The 27,975-nt window shown below is 40.6% G+C and overlaps 3 protein-coding genes and 1 long non-coding RNA gene across 23 annotated transcripts in view; 3 read left to right on the top strand and 1 right to left on the bottom strand.

The window, feature by feature from the left end:
* The window catches only part of DOP1A (DOP1 leucine zipper like protein A), a 101,925-nt gene extending 101,305 nt beyond the window's left edge, over nucleotides 1-620 (top strand). For all 16 annotated transcript variants that reach the window (XR_014312069.1, XR_014312070.1, XR_014312071.1 and 13 more), the window contains one exon: nucleotides 14-620. Coding sequence is in view for 12 of the 16 variants with exons in the window: in XM_082731687.1 (XP_082587813.1) it covers nucleotides 14-319 (306 nt within the window). In the remaining 4 variants the exon portion in view is untranslated. The remainder of the gene's footprint in view (nucleotides 1-13) is intronic.
* PGM3 (phosphoglucomutase 3) lies at nucleotides 334-24,525 on the bottom strand. Of its 3 annotated transcripts, XM_082731697.1 has the most exons (14): nucleotides 24,375-24,494; nucleotides 22,651-22,856; nucleotides 20,878-21,062; nucleotides 18,626-18,693; nucleotides 14,345-14,478; nucleotides 13,025-13,220; nucleotides 9,930-10,087; nucleotides 9,123-9,206; nucleotides 6,716-6,814; nucleotides 5,175-5,288; nucleotides 4,054-4,176; nucleotides 2,653-2,826; nucleotides 1,384-1,465; nucleotides 334-1,079 (listed from the first exon to the last, which is right to left on the bottom strand). In XM_082731697.1, exons 2-14 carry the CDS (start codon nucleotides 22,852-22,854, stop codon nucleotides 961-963), a joined length of 1,740 nt encoding a protein of 579 aa, XP_082587823.1. In that variant the 5' UTR covers nucleotides 22,855-22,856; nucleotides 24,375-24,494; the 3' UTR covers nucleotides 334-960. The 3 variants fall into 3 exon arrangements, with proteins under 3 accessions (XP_082587823.1, XP_082587822.1, XP_082587821.1); XM_082731696.1 differs by having other exon boundaries at nucleotides 1,026-1,465; nucleotides 24,441-24,525; XM_082731695.1 differs by having other exon boundaries at nucleotides 1,026-1,465; nucleotides 24,375-24,498.
* LOC309865406 lies at nucleotides 1,404-3,840 on the top strand. Its single transcript, XR_014312073.1, has 3 exons — nucleotides 1,404-1,512; nucleotides 1,594-1,647; nucleotides 2,637-3,840. It is a non-coding gene; the product is annotated as an uncharacterized lncRNA (long non-coding RNA).
* On the top strand, nucleotides 18,717-27,775 carry RWDD2A (RWD domain containing 2A). 3 transcript variants are annotated; one of them, XM_082731707.1, is made up of 3 exons: nucleotides 18,717-19,781; nucleotides 25,527-25,865; nucleotides 26,846-27,775. In XM_082731707.1, exons 2-3 carry the CDS (start codon nucleotides 25,665-25,667, stop codon nucleotides 27,521-27,523), a joined length of 879 nt encoding a protein of 292 aa, XP_082587833.1. In that variant the 5' UTR covers nucleotides 18,717-19,781; nucleotides 25,527-25,664; the 3' UTR covers nucleotides 27,524-27,775. The 3 variants fall into 3 exon arrangements, with proteins under 3 accessions (XP_082587833.1, XP_082587832.1, XP_082587831.1); XM_082731706.1 differs by lacking the exon at nucleotides 18,717-19,781 and adding an exon at nucleotides 24,529-24,597; XM_082731705.1 differs by lacking the exon at nucleotides 18,717-19,781 and adding an exon at nucleotides 24,547-24,641.
* Nucleotides 27,776-27,975: the final 200 nt, after the last annotated feature.

Here is a 27,975-nt window from a genome sequence, read left to right as displayed (position 1 = left end):
GTGTCTTCTACAGAAAAATCCGGAGGAAGACAACTCAGGGAGAACGTTGGGTTGGGAGCCGGGACGCCTGCTGCTCACCATCTGCGCCGTGCGCAGTATCGAGCAGCTCCTGCCATTCTTCAACGTGCTCAGTCAAGTCTTCAACAGCAAAGTCACCAGCCGATGTGCAGGCCACTCAGGGAGCCCCATCCTCTACTCAAACACCTTCCCTAACAAGGACATGAAACTGGAAAACCACAAACCATTTTCCAGCAAAGCCAGGCAAAAAATAGAAGAGATGGTAGAAAAAGATTTCCTGGAAGGGGTGATAAAAACTTGAAGCACTACAAGTGGTTCCATTTAACTATATGTAAATGTAATTATTTAAAACAAACATTGCTCTGAGTTGTATAGTTTCTTTTTTTGTATGTAACGAAACATTTCAGGTTGTATTTAATTTAAATATTTGTAAATACAAGCAAATGTCTGAATGTGGCCTGAATCAAGTTTAAATATTGTTGGCTCATATTGATTATGGTGCCTGAGAGAGATCTATATATACATCTATAGTCCACTGTTTTACTGTCCTGAATTGTCTTAAACCTGCAAAATACACACTGCACATATTTTGCTATTGGTCAGGCTTTGTTCAATTTAGATTTGTTGGGATCTTCTTTCGGTTCTTGACCACATTCTAGTATCCGAATGGTGTCCCTTCTCTGTGAGAGGCATGGTCATGTATGACCGTTTTCTCCCACATACCTTCATTAAGCGGAGTAAAGCATAACCGGAGCCCAGGCCCTGCATCCTCCCAAATGTAGCACGAGTACTTCAACCTCCGTGCAGAGTAGAGACGCACAGTCTCCATCTCACACCTTGGAACTCCTGGTGATGCTCCTCAAAGAGGTAAGTCATTTAAGAATCATCCTAAATTTTGCTGTGGAAGAACTGGTTGTGTTAAGTCTTCTCCACCCTCCCCATTCATATGAACAGTGGGGAATCCTGCAAAATAGCGGGCGTGGTTACGTAAAGCGATGGAAAAGGCATTCCCAGGAGCTGATAATAAGGTTTAATTTTCCAGCAGCCCTCATGAATTTTCCCTGCATATATTAGAAAGTTAACAACTGAAACACATAGCGAAGCCCAGGTGCTTTACATTAGTGAGACTGAAATTGGATAATTTTTAAAAACGAAATTTAACAAGTATAAGGCTTACCTACTTCTAAACAATTACTATGGTAGTGTTTAAGAAAAACAATCCATTCTAGAAGCAATCTAATAAGATGCATTGTAAACATTTTGATTACAAATGTCTTTGAATCTGTCACAGTAATGGCAGTACTATTTTGTAAAAACTTTTCAAAAATCCAGTTTCTCATGATCATAAAAACTGTCTTCAGAGACCTAGTTGGGGTGCTTCTCCCACTCCTCCAGCCAGCTGAAATACTGCCAGGCTCACTGCATGTGCGAGGCTATCCGCGTTTTCCTGCAGATTACACGAAAGGAGATTAGATGGGCACTAGCATCTATCAGGTAACTTGCAACTCTGAGGGAAGGGGAAGGAACTTCTTGATTTTGTTTCACTAACATATTCAAATGAAATTTTTTTTTCAGTAACAAATTTCAAGACTCTTAGAAGATTTTGAGTTTTCCACTTGTTTAAGGCAGGTGAGTCCTTAACTGATTTTATAGTCTAATTTGGTCATCATTCTGAAACAGTAATTCAACCAAACCTACTCCTTAGAAGCAAGGCCACAACTGGCCTAAGAGTAAGTAATTGTTAAGATCCCAAATGGCCTAGGCTTCTGCCAAAAAGCTGCCAGCTCCCTTATAAAATGCCTCTGTCTGAGGGCTTACTCAACCCACTCTGTATTGCCTCTGCTATGCAAACACTGTTACCAAGCGTTTAAGATGACGGTGTGTGAAGAGGGCAAATTTTAAAAATCCACACCGTGAGGTCTTTACCCTCATCTGGAGAATACCAAAAGGCAATGCTGTTGAAAGGTAATTATTTTAGAAAACAAAAGTCCAGAGACAAAGGGGTGCCTCGGTGGCTCATCAATTAAGCGTCTGACCCTTGGTTTTGGTTCAGGTCACGCTCTCAGGGTTGGGAGATGGAGCCCCACACCCAGCTCCATGCAGATGCTTGTCTCCCACCCTCAGCTTCGACCCCCAACTTGCGCACTCACTTTCTCAAATAAAAAAACGTCCAAAGAGGAATTTTAATCATCTTACCAGTAAATTTAATTTACTGGTACCAGTTAATTTAAACATGGACCTCAAAGCTGGTTGTTTCATAAAGCAGCACAATTATGTTTTTAAAGGAGGGGGAAAAGGATAATCCACTTCAGGCAACATAAAGCAAACCAAGTCTCTGTTAGTTACTCATGCCATAGTAAAAAATAGGGCATTTTCAGGAAGTCTGGAATAAATCAAAAGAAAAATATTTGGGAAAATAAACTGAGTGGGTCTAACTTTGTTCAACTACTGATGAAAATAATTTTGCATTAATATGAACCTAAAAATCTGCATAAATCTCAGACATTAAACCTTTAATTATCATAGTGATACCATTAACACTATTAAAGTAGTTTTTTCTCCCGCTACCACCCCCACTACCCATGTTGTCAGACTCTCACGGCACATTTTTTCAACAGAACTGTCCTAGCTTACCTGTGAGTCCGCTTCTGCATATACTCGGACTATATCTTCTGTACCAGAAGGCCGGACAAAAGCTCGGGAAAGCTTGTACTTCTTCACCAGGTCATTGATGGCCTCCTGTAGCCCCGGAGGTGTAACCACTTGTCTTTCAGCATCAGTGGTGCTAATAACTTGCCTGTCTGCAACCTATGCACAAACATGTCCTATTTATCACTGTATCGCACTTCCTTGCAGAAGCCTGACCTCTTTAACACAATTCCTACCAAAAGACTGTGGCCATTTCATTTTAATAGTAACAGATCTACATTTCAGCTTATTGTACCCCCAGGTGCAACACTGACAAATAGTTAGGTACCAGAATTAGCACAGAATGTAACTGCATTGAAATGTTATGGGGCCCCTGGGTGGCTCAGTGGATTGAGCATCTGACTCTTGGTCTCAGCTTGGGTTGTGATCTCAAGGTCATGAGATCGAGTTCCATATGAAGCTCCGCATGGAGTTGGCTTGAGAGTCTCTCCTCTGCCTTTCTACCTGCTCCCAAGTTCGCACATTAAAATCTTTTATAAAAAGTTTTACAATTTTTTATTTCTGACAAAATTAGTTATTAATACCAGTTGTACAGTAGCTTTTCTTCTGTCTCTACAGTTACCATTAAAATAATGGCCAGTAAGTACTGTAGGACTTAAGCCACTAAATAAATAACCATAAGTATTTTTATAAAGTGGAGAGTAGCAACCTGTTATGTAAGAGGATCATGATAAAAATCTTCTAAATATGCCAAAAACTAATCTGAACAATCAGTAGCCATTTGTGTGAACTTTGGCTTTACTACCTCTTTCTTTCACAAAGTCTACCTTTGTCTTTCAAAATTCTGTTGGTGGATGTAGACACTGGTGTAAATCTGTACAGACATTTATATGAAATGCCTTTTAAAAAAAAATTCTCTCCCTAGCCCACAGATCCTACTTTGCAACATCTAGCCCCAGGAAAGTACATAGGAACCAAGAATTGTGCCAAGGAAATATTTTCATTTGAAATGATAGGCTATCAGGATTGCTTCAGAATAACAAGGGGGAGATGGAGAATGGTGAAGGACAACAGTTGAAATCTGTTGAAGCTGAGCCCATGAGGGTTTCATTATTTTGTTCTCCCTATTTACATATTTTAAACTTTCCATAATAAAATCTTCATTATAAATAATCATATGTATCACTTTTTCTTTAAAGTTTATAAAGTGAATACGTCTCAAACAATTGAAGAAGATGTGAGAAAATAACATGATATAAGGCATTTTCTATGCAATATATGTACACAATGAAATGTGAAACAAAGGAAATATTTTATGTAAAGCTTGGAGATAATACATTTTAGTTAATGTTCAGAAAAGAAGTAATTTTAAAATCTTGCTCCCACCTTAACTTTGAGCTGTCTGTTTGGGAGATCCGTATAAAGAGCATCCCACTGCTGTACAGTCAAGCCCTTCAGGATCAAAACTGCCTCAATCACCAGCATGTCAGAAATAGCATCACCAGCTGTCTACAAGACATAATGGAAGAAAGTACTTTAACACTAGCAAAGCTTAGATATGAATGCTCTGTTTAGATCACCAATCACAGTATCCTGTGCTTCCTTCCTGCCCCCACATAAGATTATTGAACTAGAGTGGATGGAGAAATGAAAAGGGAATGGAAGGCCATAATGAGTTACACCAAAGAACGCTGAAACTAGCTATTGAGAAACTTGCCTCTCATCTTCCTCATTGTAAATTAGAATGGGTAACTCTTAAGGTTCCAGTATTAACATTCTATGACTCAAATTTTCCTTTTTAACTAGATCCCTTGAAATATCGTACCATGACAACAGAAGGCATCATGGGGGTAAAGTGGTGAAAGACACACCTGAAGATGGGTCCATACTTTTCACTTAGTAACTCTGAGCCCTTGGTTTCTTCATTTATGAAATGGGAATTATAATAACCCACCTCCCTCTGTTACTGCAAGGATAATAAGACAATGAGGTATGTCGAGTGCCTCGTATGTGCAAGATAAATATTAGTTCCACCACTTTTCCTCGTCCTGCTCTTTGTTCTTCCACTGCCATAATATTGTAGACTCTAATCTCAACGATGCAATGCATATACAGAGACTCGAGAGCTGACTCGACTCTAAGAGGAAGCAACTCCTTATAATTTTCATCATAAAACACAGGAGGAGGGAAGCATATCAATGTCCTATCGCCACATTTCAGTGTAAATCTCAACTATATATACCACTGTGGCAAGGAAGGTGCCAGAACTTTGCTACTTTAATTATTTTCAGGTGCACCTAGGTGTCTCGGTCGGTTAAGCATCTGACTTCCCCTGAGGTCATGGTATCAGGATCCTGGGATTAGGCTCCCTGCTCCCTGGGGGTCTGCTTCTCCCTCTGCCCTCTCCCCCTTCAAAATCTTTAAAAAAATTTATCCAGCATACTATTCTGTCTTCTGAATAACCTAAAAATAACCAGGAGCCTGCCACCCCCCTTCCCAGCTCTGACCTGGTTAATCAAGTCAATAACATTTTCAAGCATCTTAGCAGCTTTCCTTTTCTTATCTTCTAATTCTCTTGCTAGTTGTTTTATCTTTGTTTCAGCAGCTTTACTAAACAGTACCTGTAATAAAACACAAAATCACAAAACACTATCCATGCCCCAGGCATCCTAGCTAAACCACTTTGAAAACTCTCAATGAATCTGGAAAAACTGAGGGGAAAAATAATGGTAGCCTTAGAATGAATTAAATTAAAAAGATCAAATCAGAACCCAAAAAGATACTACTGATGGGGGGGATTCATTTATAAATTACAAAACTGGTTATCAAAATTGTAAAGAGCTGGAAAATACCCCTGGCAGAGGCAATGTACATAATGAGTTCATTGTGTTTGCCCCTCGGCCAGCTGCAGCCATCCTGTGCAACCAGATTTTTAAGCCTATCTGTATCCATTTTACTTGGAAGATTACGTAATTCAACATAAGTAGTGCAGTTTTCTTGTCCTAAAAATTTCAAGGATATAAGCTAAGTAAAAGTAGAGGATCATATTTATCACATTATGGCAAATAGTACCAAGGATATTATATACATCATGCTCCTCAAGATTCCTGTCTTTTTAAAATTCATTGGCCATGATTTTAGTGCCTTCCAAGGCTCAACACTACAGTCAGCACTTGATGGAAATAGATGTTTGTTGGTAAACTAAAATACACTCTGATCAGTTTTTGCTGGAACACAGCCATACCCACTTACTCACCTTACACCAGCAACAGAGACCTTATGGCCCAAAGATTAGAATATTTACTATCTGCCCTTTAAAATCATTTATCAATCTCAGCATTAATTAGATCACTGAAGTTCTATTTTAACTGCATTTCCTAAGAACTTCTTTTTTTTTCTATGTTCAAGGCCCCTGAAGCCAGCTCGGAATTAAGGAGGAAAATAATCTGACCTAGATAACATATTTTCTATTGGCCACCTCCAATCCATTTATGAAATGAGCTGAGGCATAAAAATGTTTAAAAAAAATAAACTTTATGAATATGCTAAAAGCCACGTGATAAACTTCAAGATGGTGAATTTTAAGGTATATGAACTATATCTCAAACTTTTTAAACATTCTACCTACAAAATGCACCCTAGAAATTTTATATGCTTATTGCTAATTACATTCATTTCTAGTTGTTCATAACTTAATTCCCAAGCGTTCCAACACTTCAGTTCGCCACAGCTACTGAATTTTCCTTTTACCACCTATGGCCAGTTCAAAGAAAAGATTTTAAACAATATGTAGATGATCTGCTTATAAAAAAAGAACTGCGTATTTTTTAAGAAACAATCATCTCTTCATACTCAAGGATCACTATCAATCTGAAAACCATTCTCACAACACATAGGAATATAGTAAGTTAACCAAATACTCTTACTCTACCATCACACCAATCATTTCAACAAAGGGGGATATAGCCTCTTAGCATCCAGATACAGAATCCCCATCATACTAAAAAAGTTCAGCTAAAGCTGGTTGTAGCTGATTAGGAGGACTTACCGTCCCATGCCCATTTGCTTCAAAATAAACTCCAATGTCAAACTCTTGAGCCTTGTGGTGTAAATGTTTTACACCAGTTTTAGTACAATAGACAGGTACCTATGAGAGATATTTAAAAAGAAAGATAACAGCAGTTATTCAAGGACAAATGTTTATTACGTACCTACTCTCTAAGGATAGAACAGGGAACAAACCTCCTGGAGCTTGCTACTGAGGCAGACATTTAAGCAATTAAAATACAAAGTGGTGTTAGTATGGAGGAGAAAAGGCACTGTAGAAGCCCACAGCCAAGGAAAAAGCAAGAAAGAGCCCCCAGATAAGATAATGAAAGATTATAATTGGGGAGTGACATGATCTAACTGTAGAAAGCTCAGCTACAGGAGAATGATACAGGAGAATGGCTTACAGTAGGGGTCTGCAAGCTTTTACTACAAAGGGCCAGATGATAAGTATTTTAGGCTTTACATACTGTATGATCTGGGTCACAATGGCTCACTTCTGCCACTAGTATAAAAGCAACCACAGACAATACAGAAACAAATGAGCATCGCTATATCCCAATAAAACTATAAACACGTGGCAGACTGGATTTGGTCCACAAGCCCCTATTTGCTATCCCCTGGCTCAGAAAGTTCAAAGAGATTGATTAGGAGGTTTCTAGGACTAATCCCATTAAATTATGGTGGTCAGACTAGCAACACTGGGCAACCTAAGTCTTGGATGGATCTGAAAAAGAGTGGTTAAGACTGACAGTGGCACGACTGCAAATACCAAGATCAAGTGAGATTAGCATTTGACTGGATTTAAAAGACCTCTGGAAAGGCTAGAGCTCAAATTACTTCATTCATACATAGGAGAATGGGCTGATGATTAACAGTTTCTACTGTGTTCAGTTTCTTAAACAGGGTAGCTTACCTATAAAAATTTTTTATGATAGAATGTAAGAAATTACTAAAACATGTAACCCAAGTACTGGGAATAATCCTTGTGACAAGCAGACAACTGGGCCAGTTGGTGGGCCCAAATGTGTTTACTGGAATCTTATACTTAAATCGGGTCACAAACTCGCAGCCTTCAGATGTGTCTTATTTTGTGTGCCCATTTCTTTGGAATTTTGCATCAGTTGCCAAGACTTAAAAAGTAAGAGGTTCACATAAAAATTCAGATTTTCAGCTTGTCTTCGAAGAATCTGACTAAAGGCAACAACAGCTGGCCTGGTGGGTACTGTTCCCAGTCCTTATCTCCCTGCTGCACTTCTTCACCTCACCTATCCAGATTCTACAAGAATCTGACCTTGCCAGTCTTGCTTAAAAAAGAATGAAAAGGCAACAAAAACTAGTAAAATGCAGAAATTTGAAAAGGGATACACACAAAAGTTGGAAAATACACTAACTAGTGAGAAAGAGTAAAGGCAAACATCTAACTGTGGCCATGGACCCTCTCACTCACTCATGCAGCAGGGAATGTGGTATAGAGGATGGTCAGTCAGCTGGTGGCAAAACTACTAATAGATTGTATCCTCAGACCAAACTTTCCCTGTGAGCCTCAAGAGATCCTGTCCCCGGGCTTGTCTTCCTCGGCAAGAATGTCCTACCCTCAATAACTGATCAGAGTCCTCACACTGTACCATCCCCGGGGTAACATCTAATTACCCAGCCTGCCTTCAGGAGTTAAGGTAGATTTAGCCAGAATCCTCCCTGACCCCGATGACTGCTCAGTAACTTTCCATCTACCGGCACCCTCCCCCCTTGCTCCTTGGCTACAAAATCTCCACTTTTCCTTGTTGTATTAGAACTTGAACCTGGTCCGTCTCCCCCACTGTGAAACCCCAAAGCAATAGTCCCTATGCCTACTGAATGGGCTCATTCTACGGGGCCATTTGTCACACGGTTTCTTGTAAATATGCCCGATAACTGTGCTGGCAATCAGTGTTTAGTCCTTACCAAAAGAATAATAAAGGCTCTCATATCTCTACAAGAAGTAGTGAAGTGACTGGCTCCTAGCTCTAACAAATGGAAACTCTCAAGGGCCTGGGAGACAGGGGTGCTATCTTCCCTGAAGTCCACGTTTCAATGAGGGGACTCCAGACCCTTATGGAAAACATTCCTGAACTATGAAACTTGCTTAGCCTTTAAAAAGATTTACAGTCATTATAGAGGCAGAGAAAGAATTTATAAGTTTCCTAAAAGAAATGCTCTAAAAGGGAGGCAGGAGAATCTCTTTCTCTTTTCACATCAGTGACCATTTTTTTCCTATTTTTGACTTCTACTTACCCTTAAATGGACAACAGCTCAGTTTCATGTATTACATTCATGTATTACATTCATTCACCTACATGAGGGCCTTGTTTTCCTCACAGAAATATCTTAGATTAAGATGCTACCAGAAAATGGAAATGGTTCAATACCTTCATAACTTCTTCAAGATAGCGTGTTGAACTTCCATTTGCATACGCAGTTTGTACAACACCAATATTCAAACTTTCTCCAATCTAGATAAAAACAATGATAATTGCCTGGCCATCAAAGGTAAAGACACTAACTATAAAAGCAAACATATGAGAGTTCTAAAGGATGACAAAATCGTCACCCAGTTTCAGCTGTGTCTTAGTTTATGCAATAAAATGCCTAAAATGAAAATTTACATGAATGCCAGAAAAAAAGCTAAAATACTTTTAGCTGAGTATTATTTAAATTCCGTTAAGAATCCTTTTCTAAAGAAGTTTGTGATTTCTTGCTCTCTCGTTTTTTAAATAAAAATCTGTACTGTATTCTTAAAGTATACCTTTTCCCATATTATAATAATTACTTCTCATTACATTCTATACATAAAGCTGGCCTGAGATTTCCAAAAGAGCAAAACAGAATAAACCTGTCTCACATTATTAAGCGTATTATAACATAGTAAATACAGCTCTCAGAGGATGAGATTTTGTTTAAACTTGAGGCTTTGGGAGTGATGCTGGAACTCTCATTAAAGTCAGTTATGAGGAAACCAATGAAGCTTCAAATCACAACTGCCAGTATAAAGAAGAAGGGTACTACCTTCAGGTTCCAAATGCCCCATGCTGAAGTGACTAAAATTACCGTATCTTTTTGTATTTTCTGGTCACAGAGGTAAGGAACTCCTTAAGAACAGTGTCTCTGAGACATCCAAATGCCTGTTAGTCACCAGTTAGTCTTGTTTTAAAGGGTAGTCAATCACCCCACCATACCTCCAACAGGAGCTCTTTAAGGAAACTGCTAATTAGTGTTGCTATCTTGTCTCCATCTATGAGATGAAAGTGACCATCTACATCAAGGTAGTAATAAACAATTCTGTCTGCATCTCCATCAAAGGAACAGCATCTTTCATTAGACTTCATTTCCATTCCTAGCACACAGAATTTTAAAATGCATTTCAGTCACAGAAATGGGAATAAACCTCCATATAAAGTTTTTTGTCTTACATTAGTTACAAGGGAAAAATATTTCACTAAAGTATGATCAAAACTGGCCTTATGGTACTTAAAATTATCCTTCCAAATAAAAGCCAATGTCTTAATCTTTAATCTTGAAATAGTATAAAGGCTTATTATTTGTTTTTATAGGGTAAATTCACAGCTAACTGGAAAAGAATTCTATGCTGAAACTTGATATAATAATTCTATGCTGAAACTTGATATATAATAAAATTCTGTTTTATAAGCCAGTTGGTTTGGCAAGACAGGTTCCCATATAGTTTTTTGAAAGCTATAGATATTCGTGAATTCAACTAACCTAGTACTATGATGTCCTTTACATATAAAAAATAATCAGCAATAGATGATGTGCTTTATTTCTACTAGAAATGTTTTTTTAAATAATATATAATGTATTATTAGCCCCAAGGATACAAGTCTTGTGAATCGCCAGGTTTATACACTTCACAGCACTCACTATAGCACATATCTTCCCTAATGTCCATAACCCCACCACTCTCTTCCTACCTCCCACCCACCAGCAACCCTCAGTTTCTCTTGTGGGATTAAGAGTCTCTTATGGTTTATCTCCCTGCCAATCCCATTAATAGAAGTGGTTTTTATTTAATTCTAACAGAAGTGGTTTTTATTTGTTCACACCATCAGTAACAAGAAACACTGGTAACTAAGAGCAAAGAATTACAATCCGCAAGAGAAATATTGCTTGTGTAATTTACATAAAGTTATCAAAATCTCAGCAACTGTCATGTCAAACTTACTAGAAAATTTCGCTGTTCCTTAGTCATGACTAAGGACAAATCAGGTGGACAAATCCAACAAGAGACTCCATGAGGAGATAGAGAGAAGGGAGTTGGGGAAAATTGGAAGGGGAGGTGAACCATGAGAGACTATGGACTCTGAAAAACAATCTGAGGGTTTTGAAGGGGTGGGGGGTAGGAGGTCGGGGCACCAGGTGGTGGATATTATAGAGGGCACAGATTGCATGGAGCACTCGCAAAAATAATGAATACTGTTATGCTGAAAATTAAAAAAAAAAAAAAAAAAAAAGACTCCATGAGGAATACAAATATAAGGCTGCCTATAGGGCATAATGCAAGCTTCAGGAAAGTGAGTGGGGCCTATGGTTTTGTTCATACTACAGCTTTGTAATGTGGGGCTACCAAGTGCAACAGTCAAGAAAGAATTCTTGAGACATCTTAAAGTACAAAGAGGTGCTTTTATTATAGCAGGGACAGGACCCATGATCAGAAAGAGCTGCACTGGGATTAAGGCATGACTGATTATATACTTTAAGTTTGCACCGGGACCGGTATGGGGGTGTGAGAGAATATGATCAGAGATAAGTTTCTAAAGAATTTCTGCATGCTGAAAGTGAGGTTTACAGGACCTTGGCGATCTGGTTATTGTCAAGATAAGGTTGTTTTTAGTCTATTAGTAAACATCAACATGAAGGCAGCCTTGAGTTTCTTGAGGTATGTCACACTCTGCGTGTCTCAGGTATTAATGGGCTACGAGTTGTAAAGAGATTTAATTTTAGCTCCATTTTTCTTGCCTTTGTTCTTCTCATCGCAGTGCCCAGAGCAAGGGAGAGGAAGAGCTTAATATTTAGTGAATGGACACAACCAAAGTGTCAGTAAAGGTCAAAACAATTCAATAAAAAGGAGTTCAAACTGGTGGATTAAACTAAAAATTTAAGTGCTTATACAGAGAGGCAGAATAACATAAATGACAGAGGCGACTGGATGAGGTCTGTGGCGTTCCGAAGAATGCAGGTCCTGTCTGAAATGGGCAGGACCACTCCATGGCACTCGATGACTGCCATGTGATCATGGACATGTTCTGATTTTGAAAAAAGGCCAGAATTTTCAATATTTAAGTAAAATCACATAATTTCTAAATGGCGACAATTAAACACAGCAGACCAAACAAAAGACACCTGCAAGCCAAGCAAGACCACCCATTAACAATTTAGTATCTGTAATGCAGTTAAACATAGAACACCTCTTAGTACAACTAAAGTCTACGGAACAGTTTTTCTCCTAATATACCAACTGTAGAAAATAGTGATTTTACAGATAATTCTAATTAAGCAGAGTTGCATCCCCTTTCCACAGTGTGTCTAATTCAGATAAGGTGAAAAATACCACTTACTATTGCTGTCCTTTAGATCAGTAGTTCTCAAAGTGGGGTCCCAGACCAGCACCATTAAGGAATGTTAGGCACTTGATAGAAATGCAAGTTCTTATTGTACCTAAATCCTACCTCAGACCTACAGAATCTGACACTCTAGAGCAGAGCCCAAGAATCTGTACTAATAAGCCCTCTTGCTGATTCTCATGCATGTAAGTTACCATCTTGAGAATCATGGCTCCAAAACACCAATTTGTGATTTTGCTTCCCTACCACCCCCAGAGATTTCCTACACAAAATAGAAGCCATGTACTTACGGGCAGGGAGCAGACCATGTTCTGAATGGCACTGCCAAGTAAGGAGACTCCCAGATGTCTCAAGCAGCAGCCAGGACTAGTTGCATGACTTTACTCACTTGGCCACCTCCATCTGGAAATCAGATTGGTTTCAAAGAGCTCTAAAAACAGGGACGCCTGGGTGGCTCAGTTGGTTGAGCAGCTGCCTTCGGCTCAGGTCATGATCCCAGGGTCCTGGGATCGGGTCCCACATCGGGCTCCTTGCTCGGCAGAGAGCCTGCTTCTCCCTCTGCCTCTGCCTGCCTCTCTGTCTGCCTGTGCTCGCTCGCTCTCTCTCCCTCTGTCTCTGACAAATAAATAAAATCTTAAAAAAAAAAAAAAAAAAAAAAAACAAAGAGCTCTAAAAACAAATTTTCTACATACCCTGTGGAGGCTTCTGATGACTTTTCACAAAGTCAGCCCCACATAAATGATTGAGTTTCCCTTTGGTCCCATCATTAAACAGCTGAACTGACAGCCCCTGGGTGATGTAGTGTTCCATTTCTCTCAGCTTCAGGGCCCCTATGCCATTTGCACAGTCAACTTTAAGTGATCTATTTTCATCTCCACTGCAAGAAGCCTTAAAAGGAAAAGACACACAGAAGAAAAATCTCAAGTTATAAAAGAGTGAAACATAAAGCACATATAGTTATATGTAAACATCTTCCATTGTTTCAGTTAACTTATCTATTTTAACCTGGGAAACAAAAGGGTACACACATTCAGGTGAAAACTGTAGAAAACCAAAGTAAAATTTAAAAACTTTTTTCGGGATGCTGACACTAGAATAGTTTCACTGACTGAAAAACTTATGGAAATGGAGCTTTGTCAAAATTTAGCCTCAGTTAAGTGGGGTCCCTTTAAAATACTACTACAGCCTGTATTACGTGACAGGCATTCAAATGTGGGAAAGAGTATATAGCCAGAAGAGCAGAATAACGCCTGTCATTCTCTTCACAGCACATAATACCACTGGGCATGTCTGGGTTTTTCCTTGTCAGTCCCCTCTCTGGCCCATCCTCACTTCAGAATATAAACTCTATGAGAACAAGGGCTTTGTTTTGGTTAACAACATGCACTCAGTATTTGCTAGTCAAATTAATTACAACCCCCAAATCTCAACCAGGTTTAAGAAGCTAATCGACCCATGGGGCACCTGGGTGGCTCAGTGGGTTGAAGCCTCTGCCTTCGGCTCGGGTCATGATCCCAGGGTCCTGGGATCGAGCCCCACATCGGGCTCTCTGCTCAGTGGGGAGCCTGCTTCCTCCTCTCTCTCTCTGCCTACTTGTGATCTCTGTCAAATAAATAATAAAATCTTTAAAAAAAAAAAAAAAAAAAGAAGCTAATCGACCCAGAGGAAAATCTTTCTCAGCAGTGAACACATCAGATGTCACAGTGCCAACAGCACCTACTATTAAACCTACAAGAAAATGCATCTGAATGAGTATTTATGAAACCACAAGAACCCCACGTTTTCTCTCCCAATGATCTCTGAATGTACTATATGCCTTGCCAAGTAAATGCCAACAGATACTCAGCAGGATACAAGGGTCAAACCTTGTGGGGCCCTAGAAAGATAACGAAAATACACCATATTTTTGGGAAAAAAGAAAAAGAAACAGTGACAAACTAAGTTAAATTATTCAACAGATGTTATTTTAAGCATTTGCTTAAACACTAAACCACATTCAAGAGATTTTTCACCTGTTTGGTAAGTTCCATAAAAGCCTTAGAGAGCTTCTCATAGTAACCTTCTATGGTTGCCTTTCCATACTGGCCACCAGTATTTCGACAGTACACCATGTAGTGCAGCTGGGGTGTTGTTAATAAGCCATAATCTGTCAGAGGAACACAAAAAGCAATTTGTCACATTTGTCACATTTCTTAATAAACAAGCAAACAAAAATGTTTAAATGGATTCATACCATATGAATTTGAGTGACCCATCTTTAAAAAAAAGACATCTCAGAAAACTTAAATGCTAATTTCCAAACTATTCAGAAATATGCATAAATATCCACTGAAATCATTACAACTAACTTACATTATGATGTTGTGATTTATAGTAAGAAATAGAAAACTGGTCTTTGTCTCCATTGCTGGAAGGGCTTCTAAACCCTTAGAATTTCTAAGTGATCAGAACAAGGAATTAACTGTCTTTTGTTATGCTAATGAGATGACAAGGAAGGCTCCCAGAGCCCCCTAAGATGGGGCTGTTGCCAGGGAAACCAACCAAGTGATTAGAGAGTTGGAATTTTAAACCTCTCCCTTATTTCTGGGTTCCTTGCCACTCCAGGGAGAGAAAAGAAGGGGTAGAAATTGCATTCATATAGCAATATGGGAAGCCTGCTTCTCCCTTTCCTACTCCCCCTGCTTGTGTGCTCTCTCTCTGTGTTTCTGTCAAATAAACAAAATCTTAAAAAAAAAAAATCATTTAATAAGGGCAGGTAACATAAAAATAGAGCAATATAGGAAAATAATAACAGTTCTATTTCCAATAACAACTGCGTAATTCGGATGAACCCTCCTCCTGAAAACCACCAAAACCACTAGATAAAAGAAGTATCTCTTTTTTATAAAGCACTGCTGAGACAATAAGTTATAGAGGACTAAGGTCAAAATGTGAAGAAAGAACTCCAAAATTTGAGTGCTGGGAACCCGGTTTTGCTCTGAAACCGTAAATTCACCTACTGCTTTTGGTACAAAAATCTGTGCTGACCCAAGATGAAGGAAACCCAGTTAGAAGTCCAGCCCCTCATGAAGCGGAAGCATCAAGAACTATTCTGCAGTGCAAGGCTGAGTCAGAAGGGAATTAGCTCCAAGTGCCCACTCCTAAGGAGATTTGTCTTGACACCAGGAAGAGCAGGAGATAATCCATCCCTGAAGAGCTGTCACCAGATAGGCCTCCCCGGATTTCTAGCCTAAATCCCATAACCACAGGGGTCCATGAGAACTTCATCGTCAAAGCAACTCCGTCATCTACCAGTCAGGTAGCACCCCCAGCCACCCAAGCAAAAGCAATAACCAAACTTTGCCACAGAAAGAGGCCTTCACCATAAACCTCAAAAATGTTCCACAAATGATTTCCCAATAAAAACAAGCAGCTTATAGTCAAAAATAGCAAACCACACAAGAAAAGCAACAAAAGCAAAAGCAAGAAACAGAAGAAATAGCAGAGATGAACCAATATTTAATAAATATTCAGTAACTAAAGCCATCAGAGATCTTCAAAGTCAAGACTTTGGACTATAGATGAAAAGTCAAGCTACTGAGCCCTGCAGGTATACAACAGAAATGGTAATTATGAAGGCAGTTAGGGCTCTGACACAAGGATTGCATGAGAGAAGGAGGAGGAGCTCAAAAAAGTAGATCAGCACTTAACCTAGTTTAGTAGAGGTGTATAAGGAGAGGAAAACAATATTCCAAAAGACTTACTCAAGGCTGGAACGAAAGGATTTTATGACCAACATCAACATTAGCAAATAAACATTTACTCAATAAATTTTTACTCAAAGAAAAAATGACTATTATGGGGTTAACTCATCTGTTCCACCGATCAACCCCGAAACCAAGAAGCCATTCTTCACAGCTCTAGCCTCATCAAGTATCACAAAATCTTTTCAAGTCACTACTAATTTCAAACTTTTCCATTCTCTTCCTATCATCACTTTTTTTTTCTGTCATCACTCTTAAATGAACTGTTATACAGTCTCTTTTCCTTAGAACCTTCCTATCTCTCTACACAAGAGTGAAAAGCCAGAGTGGCTGACTTAAAATGGAAATGTGATCATATTCCCATACATAAAATCCTTCCATGGAGTTCCTGTGCATTTGAATTAAAACCCAAATCTTTACCACAGCCCACAAGGCTTCGGATGTTATGACCCATGTCATGATCCCTAACCTTATCTACTAGTTTCCCCATCCTCCTTTTGCTGTGGCTACATTGACCTTTCATTTCCTCAAGTACACTAAGCTGAAGGGAGAAATGATGGAAAGGTTAAAAATAAAAAATTTACTCTCAAGTTTTTATAGACTAAAACATTAGAAAAGTGATGGTATAAATAGTTTTAGGCCAGGTGAAGCTGGGGTAAGGGCAGATCACCTAAGTGGAGACCTCACTCAACCAGTGCTTTACAAACTGCAGACCTGAGGGGTCATGGAATCCACTTAGTGAGACCCGACCAGCAGTTTTGCATTTTTTTTTTTTTAAATAACACAGATGAATGCATGTCATGCAGTGTAGGTATTACATTTTGATACTTTTATGTCAGTTATACATACAAGTACACATACACACATCATGACACAAAATGGGTTTCTTACTGTAAGTTGTGAGTGGCCTGAAATAAACTCCCTGGAGGGTTGTACATAGCAGGCCGTGAAAAATGTTTGATAAGCTAATAAATGAAAAGTTAAACTATACATAGCTGGAGCTTTGGCTGTAAAGATGATCATTCTGAAATCAAGCAGAATGGAGAGAGAAATAAGGAACACCCATATGGCGAGAGTGAGCCCACACAGAAGACTGATAAGGAATAGTGGCCAAGGAAGTAGAAACTTCAAGAAAGAAAGAAAGAAAGAAAGAGGTCACAGCATGGAGAGCTATAACACAGCAACTAGAAAACTTCAAAATATAAATTCTGAAAGTTATTTCTTAGGTCACAGATCCCTCTGACAAAAGCAACAACTCTTCTCCCTAGGAAAATACATGCGCCAGTAACACTCTACACACCGTATCAAGAGGTCAGCCAGGTCCCTGCAGCTTAACCACACATTTCCCAGGTTGCCCAGGCCCCAGGCTAAGAATAAAAGCCACTTTAAAAGCCTCTGGATTTGGCAATTAGAATTCAGTTGAGTGTTGAGAGAGCTACTTCGCTGAAGGGACAAGGATGGAGACTGCCTGCAATGGGCTAAGTAATGACTAGAAAAGCAGAGAAGTAAGCCAGGAGAGCTCTTGGAAGAGGCCAAATTAACTTTGAAAAGAAGAGCACAGGGGACGTGGAAAGGTTAAATGTAAATGCCTTTGCATTTACAAGGGGCATGCCTGTGAGAGAAGAGAATTCTAGTCTCCATTTTCTGTCATGTAATTCTTCATTGGATAAAATAAAACTACCTGCCAAAACTTAAAATCAGATGATGTAAGTAGGCCAAAGATATCTTCCACCATCTGATAGGTCAACATCTGAGTCCACATGTGATCAGCTATTTGGGACTACACGATATTGACAAAAGCTCCCCAGAATGAACATCTTCAAATAACTTCAAAGGTTTTTATATCAGGAATTTGGCCTTATTAAAGTAAGGTAAGATCAGTATTTCTTATATATAATCTCTTACAGCTAAAACAAAATATGTACACCCAGAAAATTTTTTTAACTTTTAAATTTAAAAAGCTAGTATTTTATACCTAGAAATTCTTTTTTTTTTTTTTAATTTTTTTTTTTTTTATTTGAGAGAAAGAGGGAGAGATTGAGTGTATGTGCAAATGGGGGGGAAGGGCAAAGGAAGAGAATTTTTTAAGATTTTATTTTTTTACTTGACGAAGAGAGAGATCACAAGTAGGCAGAGAGGCAGACAGAGAGAGGGAGGAAGCAGGCTTCCCGCTGAGCAGAGAGGCCAATGTGGGGCTCAATCCTAGGACCATGAGATCATGACCTGAGCCGAAGGCAGAGGCCTAACCCACTGAGCCACCCCGGCGCCCCAGGCAGAGAACCTTTAAGCAGACTCCTCAGCAAGTATGGAGCCCAATAAGGGGCTCCATCCCAGGACCCATGAGATCATAACCTGAGCTGAAAACAAGAGTCTGATGCTTAACTGACTGAGACACCCAGGTGCCCCTGTACCTGGAAGTTCATTTTTTAAAAAGTTCTTTTATCTGTACTTTCAAAATTTTCTAAAATAAACTGTACTACTTTTACAACTTTCTTAAAAAATTTTTGTTTTAAGTTTTTTAAAGGGTTATAACTCGGGATAGCTACATACCATGGAATTGACCTTCTAAAACAGTCACACCATCTATTACAGACTGTGAAAGTTTCTCACTGCTGGGCCTAGAAAAGAAAAGGAAGAAAATAACACATCCCATCCTGAAACCAAGAGATGCTAGGTCTGAAAACAAATACAGAAATTATGTGCTACAAATATCAGGATAATAGGTTCACAGTATCTGAGCTGAAACCTGCAAAGTTTGAAAACTCTGCAAAGATAATACAGGTAGGGTATTAGCATTTTCCAGCAGCCTTTTACAATATATTTCTTGGAGTCTGGCTTTCAAATGAATTTAGAGAACAAATATAAAAATACATCAATTACGCCACACCCAGAAACCTTTTCAAGTTTGACTGTAACATATACATTATCTAAAAACAGTAGCAATAAATACTGAATGCGAACACCATATAATGCAGTACTGGGTATTAAACCACCAAGGATATAGAACTTATTTTTCATTTGAAAAAATCAGAACAAATTATCTGCCTGAAAATAAAGGAGATAATTATAACTGCCTTGCAGAAAATGATGTTCTAGATCATTTAAACTAGTTAATTGGTAAGAGGCAATTACATGTGGGACGGTTTACCATGGGATAATAATTTGTTTCAGAACATAAGTCACTAGGCCACTTCTGATACCTATAAATCCACAATTAATGGTATTTAGAAATCTCTCTGGTAACACATTAAGGATAAAATACCAGACATTATCCTAATGTCCTATCATTAAGACTATGACTAGAAATTTCCTTTAGAAAGATACTTGGGCTAAAATGAGATCTCACAGTAAAATCTTGAAACAGAATCCTCCTGATTCAAAGTACACTTTTCATCTAACATTTTACAGTATCTTTTTGTAAAGGAAGACAAAAGCTGCCAAATATGGCAAGCAGTCCCCTCCTGTCCATGGTTTTGCTGGCCATGGTCTGTTACCTGAGGTCAACTGTAGTCCAGAAGCAGATGATCCACCTTCTGACATACTGTCAGGTCAACAGGAGCCTAACACTACATCACAATGCCTACATCACATCCTCTCTCACACACGCATTTTTATCATCCTACATCATCACAAGAAAGAGAAGCGGGAGTACAGTACAATAAGATATTTTGAAAGAGAGAGAGACTACACTCACAACTTTATTATAGTATGTTGTTACATTGCTTTTATTATTATTTATTGTTGATCTGCTGCTGTGCTTAACTTATAAATTAATCTTTATCACAGGGGCACTTGGGTGTCTCTTTTAAGCATCAGACTCTCAATTTTAGCTCAGGTTATGAGCACAGGGTGGTAAGATCAAGCCCCACCTAAGGCTCAGCACTGGATGCAGAGTCTGCCTGGGATTCTCTCCCACCCCCACCCCCCACCCCCCCGGCTACTGCCCCAATTCGTGCGCTCGCTCTCTCTCTAAAATAAATGAAGATCTTAAAAAAATTAATCTTTATCAAATTATGTATGTACAGAGAAAAACATGATAGAGTTCAGTACTATCCATGGTTTCAGGCATACACTGGGGGTCTTGGAATGTATCCCCTGCAAATAAGAGGGGTGGACTACTATATGTAGAAATAATATATTGTTGCTGTTAAGATTTTATTTGACTGAGAGAGCGCGAGCAAGAGAGGGAACACAAGCAGGGGGAATGGGAGAGGGAGAAACAGGCTTCAAACTGAGAGGGGAAACCCGATCCAGAACTCCATTCCAGGATCCTGGGATCATGACCTGAGCCACCCAGGCACCCCTAGAGATAATATATTGTCTTCTGGAAAACTCCAGCATAGGAAAATGATATAAATATATAAACCAACAATAACGCAGATTATGAGATGAATCTATAAATATTAAATTACAAGCAAGGGTTCTTCCTCTGTAGGAATAAGTAGTTAATCTCCAGAAGTAAAGGGGTGGGAGACATATGTTATGTACTTCTCTCAGGTCAGGAAATAGGTATTTTCATACACTATCTTATGTAATCTTCACAAAAGCTCTGTGTTGGGCTTTAACATCAACATTTTAGAGATGGGCATATGGAAGCTCCAAATATTAGGTAACCTATCCAACTATACACTGTTAGAGCAAATTAGCTCCTACATCCTACTAAAAACAAAATGGCCAAGTAGGTAGAGGAGCCTCTTAGGGGAGTTCCACTTAATTCTTTCAATTTATCATGAGTATTAAAACTAACGCAATCACTTAGGTCCAGTTCCCAAAGCTGCTTTCACCAGTAATGTGACGGTCACCTGGTATCTCTACCAATCACTACGAAGGCATCTTGTTGCAGATTCACGGCTGCTTTCACACTGATGTCCATCAACACTCCTGGCATGTCTTGTTCTTCAGCATTTGCCAAACGGGTAGCATGTTCCTCCCAGGATGGTGCCAACATTTCACCCAAAGGATCAACCAATTTTACCCCATTGTCTTCCTTAAAAGAAAAGCAAACAATAAGCCATCTGTACATATTCACAAGGGTGAGCTGAGGAAGTAAACTCAAGCTGTTTTCCCCTAAATAAGACACTGATGGCAGAGTGGCTTTACCTGTGACCTTATGGCATGCCAGGCACTGGACTAGGTGTTTTTTATAAATCCTCGTAACAAGCATCAATCTTACTAATAATCCTATTTTTATTCCAATCTTACTTTGAAAAAAACAGAGATTCAGAGCAAGTGAATTCACCACCAATTACATAGCAGGACACAAATGGAGGGGAAGGAGGGCACCAAGAGATCCTTCTCATTATGACCCTGCTTTTTTAAGCACATACTGGCCAATGTATCACAAGTGGGTGACAGAAGCTGAAAACTGACTCCCAATTCTGTTCTGCTCAAATTTGGGGGAAGAAATAAAGTGTAGTTCAGAGTGAATGTCAACTGAAGGAAACAGTTCAGTATTGTTTTAAGAAGTACTTAAAGAAAGAAAGAAAGAAAAAGAAAACCAGTCTAAAAAATTTTCAAAATGCACTAAATCTTTTTAAATATTTTCCCTTCTCCCCACCTTGGCTCCAATCTCTAATCCCTACTAAATTAACACAAGTAATACTTCTTGTTACTGATACTGGCTCAATGCAACTAACTTGGAAGGACATTCTGTTATTTCTTTAATATGGACACAGTCCAAGAAATAACTCTCATTCTCTCCACACCCTCTACAGTCATGAGCTAAATGACCACTCATTAAGAAAAAGCCATTTCAGGGGCGCCTACGCAGCTCAGTCATTTAAATGTCTGACACTTGATTTCAGTTCAGGTTGTATGTGGTCTCAAGGTTGAGATCCAGCCTGGTGTCACACTCTGCCATTAGTGATGAGTCTGCTTGGGATTCTCCCTCTCCCTCTGCTCCTCCCCTCGCATGTACTCTCTTTCTCTAAAATAAATTGATCTTTAAGAAAAAGCCATCTCGGGGCGCCTGGGTGGCTCAGTGGGTTAAGCCGCTGCCTTCCGCTCGGGTCATGATCTCAGGGTCCTGGGATCGAGTCATGATCTCAGGGTCCTGGGATCGAGTCCCGCATCGGGCTCTCTGCTCAGCAGGGAGCTTGCTTCCCTCTCTCTCTCTCTCTCTGCCAGCCTCTCTACCTACCTGTGATCTCTCTGTCAAATAAATAAATAAAATCTTAAAAAAAAAAAAAAAAGAAAGAAAGAAAAAGCCATTTTGGGGGTGCCTGGGTGGCTCAGTCATTAGGCATCTGCCTTCAGCTCAGGTCATGATCCCAGGGTCCCGGGATCAAGCCTGGCATCAGGCTCCCTGTACAGCAGAAAGCCTGCTTCTCCCTCTCCCTCTCCCCCTGCTTGTGTTCCCTCCCTCACTATCCCTCTGTGTCAAATAAATAAATAAAATCTTTAAAAAAAAAAAAAAAGAAAAGAAAAGAAAAAGCCATTTCAAATACAAAGGCACATACTGAGTAGGCACATTCCTAGAATTAGATTTTGTACTTTGGGTCAAAATCTAGTGCTCAGACACTAAGATGTGTTCTTGTAAATAAAGGTTTGCTTTATAACAGCACAAAAGGCGTTACCTCGGGATTATGTGATGCGGTTACCATGACTCCTATTGTAGACTTGGTCTGTTTTGACCTCAGGACAGCTAACAATCCCATGCGAAACATGACATGATCAAGATGTTCTGCTTTTGTTCGAAAACCAGCAGTCCCATATTGAAGAACGAGTCCACTGGGCTTGGCGTGTAATGCTGAGTGTTCTTTTACAGCATCTAAATCCATGTCTACAAAATTAAGGAATATTTTTCAAGCAAAAGAAATTTTTACAGGACCATTTGTTTCAACAACTGCCACACTGAACTAATAGGTCTGCCTCGTTCTGAAACCCCACAAAACTTTTTTTGAGAAAGAAAACAATGGTACAATAAAGTTCTGGAGGTAGACATTACCTAGAAGATCCTGCCCAACTTGTATCATTCACTCCAGGGCACATGGCAATTACCCCAGCACATCTCTCATTTTGGCTCCAGGGCTATTCCTGGACACGGTAAATTTTAAATGGTCTACTCTCAACTAAAACGAAGATTCCACTCATAGACTCCTACACAATCAAGATTACCTCATTTCACAAATGGAAAAACTTAAGCTTAGACCTCAAATAACCTAAATTTACATAGGTAGTTAGTGACAAATGGGGCCTAAGGTTATACTGTCAAAAGGACTGGGACTACATATCCAAAATATCTAGGAAATCTGTTGGTTCTTCTGTGGTTCTTCCCAGACCACACACAGAGACACGCCCAAAGGAAAAGGGAAGGGCAAAAGCTTCCTAAGACTGCCCAGACCTCCTACTACACCTCACAGAGGATTTTTCTATTTTTGTAAGGGAGGATCAGGATACCCTTCTAAATTAAGCTCTGAAAGCAACATCTTCCTTTTACCTTTAATTGCCTCCTAGCCCACTACTAATTCCTTCTCTGCCATACTCCAATTTTAAATGGAACTTGGGGGTTTCCAACCTCAGCTGTACCTCAGCTGTATGTACTTCTTGGATCAGTCCCATTCCCAATTAGCCCAGGGATGAGCACCAGTCCTATCTTGTTTTCTTCATTTTCCTTCATTGCTTCAATGAACAAAAGTTAAAGGAAATGATGAAAAATCTTTGCTTTTGTCCAGCTAGAAAAAACTGGTATTCAGCAAGCTAATTTAGTTTGATCCAAAGTGATCAAATCTCTTTCACAAACATCAATACACTTTGTTTAAAAACTGACCATTCGGTAATAAATCATGATTACTCATAAGGGCGTAAACCAGTCCTGTAAAATCTAGGGGAATTTTTTTTTTTTTTTTAACTAAAAAAGATAAAACGCTTCCACCCTTCAAAGCGTCTTTGGTCCTAAAACTACTTTCAGTGAGTGTGCGAATGCTTTTATTCAAAGCACTTAAGAGCCCAAACAGTGACCACTCTAAAAAAGTTGAGAGCATCCCCCTCCCTCCATTCAATTATCAACCGCTGGTTTGTTCCGCTTCCCTTCCAGCCCCCAAATGGCCGCACCCTTCCCGACTCTCAACCCGGAGCCACCACCTCCCGCCCCAGGTCTCTGGGCCAGAACACCCAGCACGAGACCCTCGGGCCCGCTCTGAAGGCGCGGGGCGGTGCGTCCCGACGCGCGCGGTCCGCGGGTCGGTCCGCGGGTCAGTCCGCTAGCCTGCCCACTAGCCTACCCGCAGCCCAGCGGTAGGCCGAACCCTTACTGACTGGAAACTCCATTCCAGTCGCCTAGCCTAAGGGCCCCACTCACCTCCGCCAGAAGACAGCCCCTCACCTCCACCTCACGGAACAACTGATCCGCGGCAGCACCTCCCACCTACTGAAGCTCTCCGAACCCGCAGACGTGGCGCTGCGTGTCTTCCGGTCCAGAGCCGCGCCCCCCCAGCCAATCACGGCCGGGGAGGATCCGCCGACCCCGCCTCTCCTCGTTGCGGATCATGCGCAGCTCGCGCCTGCGGAACTGCGGATCCCGGGTCTGACAGGGTTTGGGGCTGTTTCCATTGAATGACCGGGAAGGGTGAGGCCCCCGCGGTGGCCCAGGGGTTGGGGCCGAGGGTCGTGGGCCATCAGAGCACAGCGACCGGCAAAAAACGCAGTCCCCGCATCCAAATTTGGGTATCAGAGGGTGGCAGTCTTGCGTTCCTGGGAAGCCAGGGTTCCTAGTGGCCGCAGATGGGGGGTACCAACCCTCCCTGATGTGGGGCATCTGACAAGGTGGCCTCGGGCATTTCCCCTTTTCCCGCTTCCCCATCTAGATCTTCGAGGTTCATCTCCCCAAACTGACTCCCGGAGCCTTCTCGAGCCGCTGCCCCCACCCCATCTCCCCGCACCAGCTCACACTAAACATTGTTTCCTTAATGTACCTGTAAGATTCCCCCTTAGCCTGGGCCCCTCGGGACAGAGGCCAGATGGACCCAAATCGTCCGGAGCTATCAAGATGCCATCCCGGGGTGATGTGGCTCCCCGGAGAGTCGTAAAGACCCGCTCGGGAGGGGTCCTTGGCGCTGGGGCCGAGGCTCCGCAACTGGCATTGGGGGCGGCGGGGTCCTCAAGACCCCAGAACCTAGGGATGCGACCACAGCCTCTCCAGACTGCCACAGGGCGCAGCTCCGCCCAAGCCGGAGACCCTACTGGGATTCGCAAGCTGGGCTCCTTGCCTCTCCCAGAATTCAGGCTTGCAGAGTATCTGCAGGTGTTTGCGAACCACCTGCAACGGAATAATTTGGAACACTTGTTGAAACTCCAGATTCCCGGATTTGAAGCGGGGGTGGGGGTGGGGAGGTAACGGATTGGGAATCTGGATTTTAACGAGGTGGTCTTAAGGGATGCTGTGTATACTAGACTTGGGGGTTGAGAGATAAAGCGAAGAAAGAGTGTAAGTGTCCCCTGTTTTTGCCCCTAGCTGTCGGTGCATAGAGTTCTTGCAAAACTGCTGAACGGAAAAGGGCCTTCGGGAAATTTCTCTGGACACCGCTGAAGTTAACAAACCTAGTGGCCCTGGGCCTTTCCAGTTTTTCCCGGCAAGTGGATTCGAGGCAACATGTCTGCTTCAATGAAAGAATGCCTGCAGCTTCAGCTGCTGGAGATGGAAATGCTGTTTTCTATGTTTCCTAACCAAGGAGAAGTAAAACTTGAAGATGTAAATGTCCTGACGAATATAAAGCGTTATTTGGAAGGCACTAGGGAGGCGCTGCCGCCAAAAATCGAATTTGTGATTACCCTCCAGATTGAGGAGCCCAAGGTAAGTACTCTGTGCTGTTTTCATTGTTGCCAGGTGCCCGGGTTTTTTTAGTGGAAACACTTGGAACATGAGATTTCTGTCCAGGAAGCAAATAGAGAATATTCCAAATTCATATATCCTTTATTTGCTTGAAAGTGAAATGTGTAAAACGTGGGATGCCCTTGTAAATTGTCTTCAATAAATATCTTGAATTTTACATAAATATGCTCATCTTTTTAACAAATATGTGGTGTTTTTATTAAAAACGTCTGGCAGTCTCATACTACCATTACTATTCTGTTCACTCATGTTTTTTACGATTCCAACTATTGTAGTATGTGTTGTACATGTATCATGATTTTTATAAAGCTAAACATTGCCTTTAGCAAAACTGACTTGTAAGGAGTGGATGAATGTTTCTTGGGTGGCACCATGACACAAAACAGATACAGACAGGAAATCTAAATCCTTAAAGTGAATTTACCTTCATCTGAGCATAGCATAGGTAACAAGTGGACTAGGCTTTTGAGAATGCCTCCCCTAGTGATATCCTGCTCACCCTTCAGCTGTCATTTCCTTAAAGAGGATCTCCTGCTTCCCAGAGTGACTTCTGTCTCACCAGTGACACATTTCATCAGATCCCTGTGCTTCTCACCACTGAAATTAAGTACTTGTGATGTGTAATTATTAGATTAATGCTTTCTCCTTCACTAGGCTCTAGTCTTCAGGAAGAGCAGAAATTGTGTTACATCTAGCTTCTTCACTTCTTCATCCTAGCATGGGGTCCCTGACACATGGTGGGCGTTCAGTAAACACTGGAATGCGTGAATGCATAAATGGAAGAAATAGTGTATGTGATGTTCTCAGTACAGTGTCTGGCCCATAGCTGACACTTAGTAGTAGCGATAACTGTTATGTTTATCAAAATCATGCTGTTGCCACTGATAAACTAGCTTAGTTGATTTTCTGGTTCTTAAATCTATTTGATTTTCATTTTTAAGGTGAAAATTGATTTGCAAGTAACCATGCCTCACGGCTACCCCTATGCAGCGTTGCAGCTATTTGGACGGTCCTCTGAGCTTGACCGACAACAGCAACTCCTGCTCAACAAGGGTCTCACTTCCCATATAGGGACTTTTGATCCAGGTGAGCTCTGTGTATGTGCGGCAATCCAGTGGTTGCAGGACAATAGTGCCTCCTATTTTCTGAACAGAAAGCTTGTTTTTGAACCATCTACACAAGCAAAGCCAGTCAAGAACACATTCCTCCGAATGTGGATCTACAGTCACCATATATATCAGCAGGACCTAAGAAAAAAGATTTTGGATGTTGGGAAAAGGTTGGATGTGACTGGATTTTGCATGACAGGAAAGCCGGGTATAATCTGTGTGGAGGGCTTCAAAGAGCACTGTGAGGAGTTCTGGCACACAATTAGGTACCCCAACTGGAAACACATTTCCTGTAAGCATGCTGAAAGTGTCGAAACCGAAGGAAACGGAGAGGAACTGCGCCTTTTCCATTCTTTTGAAGAATTGCTCCTTGAGGCCCATGGCGACTATGGATTAAGGAACGACTATCACATGAACCTGGGCCAGTTCTTAGAATTTCTCAAAAAACATAAAAGTGAGCATGTGTTCCAGATATTATTTGGTATTGAAAGTAAAAGCTCAGACGCCTAGGAAGCTAGTAAGAGGCCTGTGCTTATAATTTCTCTAAGTCGGTATTTCTGTGAACAAGACCAAAATAAAAGGGCCAGTGGCTGTTTGGCATCCTCTGTGAGACCCCTAGCCCCACAATTTTTACCTGGTAATGAAACACAAAGGCCTTTTAACTTTATAACAGTGCAATTGTAATGTTATCTCTATGTTCTTGTGTTAACTGAAAACTATTTAATTGTAAATTAATAAAAACAGCCAATTTAACCAGCGAAACTGACTTGATTAAAGAGGCGTCCAAAGCCCGTAATTAATATTGATAGTCAAACTGCAGCTCTGAACTCATACATAATATTCCTCTCTCATGCAGTCAGCACATGATGACGCAGCACATTTTCTTTCTTTCATTATTGGGGAATGGATTCTAAGTCAAGTTTAAAAGTGAGAAGAGCACATCTTGACTACATTCCTTGCTT

The sequence above is a fragment of the Mustela nivalis genome (assembly GCF_964662115.1).
Source record: "Mustela nivalis genome assembly, chromosome: 5".
NCBI lineage: Eukaryota > Metazoa > Chordata > Mammalia > Carnivora > Mustelidae > Mustela > Mustela nivalis.
This window is presented reverse-complemented; position numbering and strand designations above follow the sequence as displayed.

Coding starts and splice junctions, on each gene's coding strand:
- PGM3 (XM_082731697.1), bottom strand. CDS start 22,854: ATGGATTTAGATGCTGTAAAAGAACACTCAGCATTACACGCCAAGCCC. Junction 18,694..20,877: donor GTGATTGGTAGAGATACCAG/GTGACCGTCACA, acceptor TTTCTTTTCTAG/GCCCAGCAGTGAGAAACTTT. Junction 5,289..6,715: donor AAGCAAATGGGCATGGGACG/GTAAGTCCTCCT, acceptor GTTTTATTACAG/GTACTGTTTAGTAAAGCTGC.
- RWDD2A (XM_082731707.1), top strand. CDS start 25,665: ATGTCTGCTTCAATGAAAGAATGCCTGCAGCTTCAGCTGCTGGAGATG. Junction 25,866..26,845: donor TCCAGATTGAGGAGCCCAAG/GTAAGTACTCTG, acceptor TTCATTTTTAAG/GTGAAAATTGATTTGCAAGT.